This window comes from Sphaerodactylus townsendi, linkage group LG02, assembly GCF_021028975.2.
Source record: "Sphaerodactylus townsendi isolate TG3544 linkage group LG02, MPM_Stown_v2.3, whole genome shotgun sequence".
Lineage (NCBI taxonomy): Eukaryota > Metazoa > Chordata > Lepidosauria > Squamata > Sphaerodactylidae > Sphaerodactylus > Sphaerodactylus townsendi.
The window spans coordinates 74,450,988-74,457,047 of NC_059426.1; the positions used below are offsets into that span (position 1 = coordinate 74,450,988).

General features: G+C 45.4%; 1 protein-coding gene across 1 annotated transcript in view; it reads left to right on the forward strand.

Moving 5' to 3' along the window:
* LOC125427419 (bestrophin-1-like) overlaps positions 1 to 5,163 on the forward strand; it is a 28,284-nt gene extending 23,121 nt beyond the window's left edge. The window contains exons 8-10 of the mRNA XM_048486783.1: positions 187 to 267; positions 1,021 to 1,172; positions 3,406 to 5,163. Coding sequence (XP_048342740.1) covers positions 187 to 267; positions 1,021 to 1,172; positions 3,406 to 4,594 — 1,422 coding nt within the window. The 3' untranslated portion in view covers positions 4,595 to 5,163. The remainder of the gene's footprint in view (positions 1 to 186; positions 268 to 1,020; positions 1,173 to 3,405) is intronic.
* Positions 5,164 to 6,060: the final 897 nt, after the last annotated feature.

Below are 6,060 nucleotides of genomic sequence, written 5' to 3' on the forward strand. Positions count from 1 at the left end.
ATAAGTGGGTTATAAGTGGTTAATAACCTCCAGAACAACAAGAATTTACAGTTTGGGTGAGCTATCAGTACAATCTAAGGAGAATTGTTCCAGTCTAAACCCATTCATTTCAATGGGGTTGGACTACTAGAGTAACTGCATAGGATTGCACTGCTATATCTATGATCTTTTCCAATAATTTTACAGGTAGCTGAACAGCTCATCAATCCATTTGGGGAAGATGATGATGACTTTGAAACCAACTGGCTCATTGATAGGAATCTGCAAGTGAGTTGGAGGCCTTTACCAGAAGATCTTTCTTACACTTCCTAGGTAGCATCACCATCCACTTAGAACCATCAAAAACTGTGGCAGCCCTCCACTGTTCATCTGGTGCCATGAGCAGAGTATAGTATGAAATAACAAACTTAAGCTGGGATCAGTGACGTAGGTATAGATTTTTTATGGGACAGGTTTGGGGGCGGGGCCACACCCCCACCATCCCCTGGGGGCATGGCCACACCTCCCCATGCCCTGCCCCCGGCCTCAGTGCTTATAAAAGCAGCTCTCCGGGGCCAGGGGCGGCAGACTCACCTGCCCCCCCACCAGCTGGGCTCCCAGCCAGCAGCCAGCAGACCCTTCTGCCCTCCCCTCCAGGCAGAGGCATAGCTAGGGAAAATGGAGTCCAGTGCAGAATCTGAGTTTTGCGGGGGGGGGGGCATGGGCAGCCACTGTGATGCTGGAATCCCCCCCCCCCACCAAAAAAAACAGCATCACTTTCAATGGTGTTTAAGGGAGAATCTGGGGTCCCCAGTTAAAACAACATTGAAAGTGATGCTGTTTGGGGGTGGATTCTCTCCCACCCTGAAACAGCATTACTTTCAATGTTTAAATTGTGGACTGCAACACTTCCACTGCAACACTTCCCCAGTTACTAGAAACTTCTGTTTCTATCCAATATAGAAACATAAGGGCAGAACAGGAAAATATAATTGCAGTTTTTATCCCATTGTGTCTGACATACATATCCTCTCATGACAGGTCTCTCTTATGGCTGTGGATGAAATGCACCAAGATTTGCCTGCTCTGCAGAAAGATCCATACTGGAATGAATCAGACCCACAGCCACCCTACACAGCAGCAACTGCAGAATATAAGCGGCCATCTTTTCTCGGTTCAACCTTTGACATCAGGCAAGTGAAGTTGCCTAAAATAACACTGGCAATCTAACAAAGTATCTGATTTAAGCATCTGATTAAATAAGTTTTCCCAATGAACATCCATCCCACAATATACATTCTTTATATTTAAAGTTCCGCAAGGCTTTAGCAGTTTATAAAAATTTCCATTCTCTGAAGTGCAGACATTTTTTGCTGAGCTTCATCTCCCCATGTTTTTGTTGTTTTGATTTACTATGAAGCTGTTATTATGGCTTCTTATATAACCTTAGTCATCCAAATCTCATGGCTAAATTGTTTGTGGTACCAAGCCCCACCCTTCTCTTCAGCACTCAAATGATCCCTAAATGGTCTGTAGACAATAAAATTAGTATAATTGCTTTGGTAATCAAGGCACTTGCTGCCAAATAAGTGGTATCTGTACACACAATTGTGTAGTCCATGAGGTATCTCTTAAGGACATAAGAACTAGCCTGCTGGATCAGACCAGAGTCCATCTAGTCCAGCATTCTGCTACTCGCAGTGGCCCACCAGGTGCCTTTGGGAGCTCACGTGCAGGATGTGAAAGCAATGGCCTTCTGCTGCTGCTGCTCCTGAGCACCTGGTCTTTTAAGGCATTTGCAATCTGAGATCAAGGAGGATCAAGATTGGTAGCCATAGATTGACTTCTCCTCCATAAATCTGTCCAAGCCCCTTTTAAAGCTATCCAGGTTAGTGGCCATAACCACCTCCTGTGGCAGCATATTCCAAACACCAATCACACGTTGCGTGAAGAAGTGTTTCCTTTTATTAGTCCTAATTCTTCCCCCCAGCATTTTCAATGTATGCCCCCTGGTTCTAGTATTGTGAGAAAGAGAGAAAAATTTCTCTCTGTCAACATTTTCTACCCCCTGTCACTCTTGAACTCTTAAATCATGTCTAAAGAGACTTGTCACAGAATTCAGCTTTTCTTGATGTGGGACATGGAAATAGACAGAAAGGTCTGCTATAAACACTTAGCTAACAATGAAGTGGCAGATAGCAATGCACTGCCTCTCTGTACTATGAGGTCAGTTCTAGCAATGACTGACTCGGAAACAGATCTTGAGATTGTGGGGCATGGTTCAATGAAAATGTTGGCGGCAGCAGTGAAAGGGGGAAATTCCACATTGGGAATTTTTGGAAAGAACTGCAAGAAGAATAAACACTACTGCAATACCTTTATAGAGGTTTTTTTGGAATTTTGCTATATAATTGAGCAGCGTGTTCCTGATGACAAATTAGAAAAAGCTAGAGCTCCTGGGAAGCATAGTTTTCAGCCATCAGGGAGGAGCCAGATTCCAGTTCTTTCTGGAGGGGCAAGGACTACACTTCCCAGCAGCCCTTGATGTAGGAAGTCATACTCCCTTCCTCTCCCCATGGTGTGCTTCTCCCTGACAGTGACAAGCCTTGCAAGGGGGAGAAAGTGCAGGAGGAAGGCATGCTCCCCTCCTCCCCACCACAGTGTGCTTCTCCCTAGCAGGACTAGGTCCCTGTTGTGAATTTTGAAGAACTTCCTGCCTAGGAACACGGGACAAACTCTATCAAGCTGTGCCAGAAGAGCCTGTTTGCAAAGTCAGGGGAAACTGTGTGTGTCGGCAGGGGGTGGCAGATCTGAGAAAGGAGAACCCATTTGCAAAATTAGGGGAGCTTGTCTGTGTGCATGGGGAGAGGGGGGAATCTGAGAAAGAAGTCTTTTGAAAAGTTAAGGAAGTTTGTCTGAGTGTGTGCAGGGAGGAGAGGGGCTGAGAAAGGAGAGCCCATGTGCAAAGGAGCCTCGCTATGTGTGTGTGGGGTGGTATCTGTAGTAAGTAAGCATTTTTTCACTGAATAATTAGGCTAGTTTTTCATTATCTGTGGTAAATTGTGGTGCTAAATGGGGAGGAAAAGCAGAATGGTTGGCCCCCTCAGTGTGGGCACTGAAAGAAGTTATCTTGGTTGTAGGCCTTCCAGAACATCTGGTTTGCTCTTGGGTGAAGCAAGATGCTGAACTAGACTGCTCGTCTAATCCAGTTTTGCTGCACTTATATTCCAGTGAAGCTATCTGGGAAATTATCAGTCTACTTTAAAGGTTGATTTTGAGGATAAAAGAGGGGAGTAGAAGGCATGCTGATCTAAGTTTCATAGAGGGTGGAATAAAAATGGAATAAAATTTCTTTGTTCTATAGACATATCAGCTATGAGTCTTCTCCTCACTCATTTGTTGTAACTGCCTTTCTCTCTTTTCCAGCATGCAGAAAGAGGAGATGGAATTCCAACCCCTGGAAAAGATTAAAGAGAACGAGGAAGCAAACCACTCCACACCATTGCTGGGGCACATAAGCCGCTTTTTGAGTGTCCAATCCCCCAGTTTCACCAGAGCATCATCAAGAATGAACCTGATGAGTCGGAGGAATGAAAATATGCCTCCTTCCCCTTATTATGCATATCCAGATGGGAAATCTGGGAGCCCTACTAGCATTAATCCACAAAGGTTTCATCCAGGTTTCAACTCACAGAATCAATGGGAAAATGAAGATAGCAAACTAAGAGAATTTGATGCCTTCATGTCTACTCCGTTCTATGAGAGGCCTGGTTTCTACAGTGCTCCCCAAACACCTATCAGCTCCATTCCAATGATCTTCCCATCCAGACGTCTAGGCCGCAAAAAGCCTCCTGCCCTCTCCAGTATTGTTGCCTGTTCTTTGAAGGACAACTCTGCCAGCCAGTCCCCTTGTAAGGCTAGTGATAAGGATAGAAGTCAGTCCTCTCTTGGTTCAGGACCTAAAGAAACCTCTGCATGGCCAGCAGAAAAAAGCCACATACCAGACTCACTAACAGTGACGGTAGAAAAGGAGGAAATACCCACAAGCCATAAATTCAAGGATGTTGTTCCTCTTGGAAGCCCAGGTGCCCTATCCTCAGGGGACTCAGGAAGTCCCAGTTTTCATTTCTTTCCTGAGTCCCCAGACCCTGAATGGCAAGCTAACAGCAAGAACAGTCTAAAAGCATACCATCATCCATGGCTGACTCGAGATAACACAACAACTCCAAACCCAGATCACCCTACCTCCCTTCATATTGATAGCACCAGGACCCCTAGCAGCAATGGCCCTACCTTTTTTTCATTCACACCTTTGACATCTCCAGTGCTTGAGAGATCCCATATGAACAAAGCAAAAGCTGCCATGGAACCTAACTCAGATGACACTCCTGGAGTTCCTGAGCAAGATCCTGCAATGGTTTCTGGGCATGCAAAAGACATAGGAAGTGGAGGCACCAATGCTCATCTCACTAAAGATCAGAGAAAGGTAGCCAGCTCCTCCCCCAATGACTCTGGCATCTCTCTAGCAGAGGGAGACCTTGTGGGATTAATGGAGGTGATCATGGAAACCAACGAAAACACAGCTGATGAAGGGAAGATAGACAAAGACAACTAAATGGAATGGCCTTACAGGTTCTTTAGGATGGTGTCATTGTTCTTTAACCAAGTTTCATTGGTGATCAGCCTTTTAATAAATTGTGTCAAAAAGGCACCAGAACCAGGTACTGGGAGCTGAAGAACAATTGAGAACTTTAGCCCCTTAGGTTGAGTGTCTGATGTGTCTGTTACAAACTAGGAAAATAGCTGCCATGCCAGTAAGCAGTTAAGACTTGTTTGTTGGACTGCTTGAAAGCCCCAAAGAATGGAATCATGTCACTAACACTGGAACCAGTTTCAGCTGTAGATTAAGTGTCAGTTTTACATGACTAATGCTACAATCAGTGATTCCTTTCCCACTTGTAACATTTACTTGGTGAGCACTTGTACTAGGGCAATCAGCAGGTAAAATTCATTGGATATATACCAATCTGGAGAGCCGATTTCTTTGTAGCAATACTGGGCAACTCCCATACAATGATTACAGAAGACTATCACACATTGAAGAAGAGTTTGGATTTATATCCCTCCTTTCTCTCCTGTAAGTAGACTCAAAGGGGTGTACAATCTCCTTCCCCCCCCCCAACAAACACCCTGTGAGGTGGGTGGGGCTGAGAGAGCTCCAAAGAACCGTGACTAGCCCAAGGTCACCCAGCTGGCATGTGTTGGAGTGCACAAGCTAATCTGGTTCACCAGATAGGCCTCCACAGCTCAAGTGGCAGAGCAGTGAATCAAACCCGGTTCTCCAGATTAGAGTGCACCTGCACTATACCATGCTGGCTCTAATTGGAAAAGACTTGCCTGAATCAGTTTACAAATTATGGTAACATGCTTGTGGAAGTTTTATCCATTTCAAAGGCACATCAGTCTTAAATATCTACAGTACAGAGGCTCTATGGCAACAATTCCCATGCCATGTGCTCCAGGACTAGATGAAATGTGCCTCAAAAACGCCAGCAGGTTGGGTTAGTTCACCATTCGCTGCCCAGCAGAGCCAGGATGACCCACGTAGTATTAATTCCTATCTGCTGCCAAAATATGGGGAGGGATCACAGACACATTATTGCTCCCAAAAGCACTCTAATCCCTCAGCTAAAAGGCTTACTGGGTAACAGGAGGGCAGAACTATAGCAGGCAACTTTGACTGGGCTGTCCTGCAGCAAGGATGCCTGTCCGTTGCCCTAGGACCGTGGTGGCAAACCTTTGGCACTCCAGATGTTATGGACTACAATTCCCATCAGCCCCTGCCAGCATGACCAATTGGTCATGCTGGCAGGGGCTGATGGGAATTGTAGTCCATAACATCTGGAGTGCCAAAGGTTCGCCACCACTGCCCTAGGAGCTTACAAGCGTATTTTTCTCAACCTCTTCTGAAGTTTAAGAGTGAAGCATGCCTCCAATTGTAATATGAAGGGGAAAAAAACCCTGAGCTCTAGGTGTGAATAAAATGGAGAAGAGACTGATGAAACTGCTTTGAGATCCCAT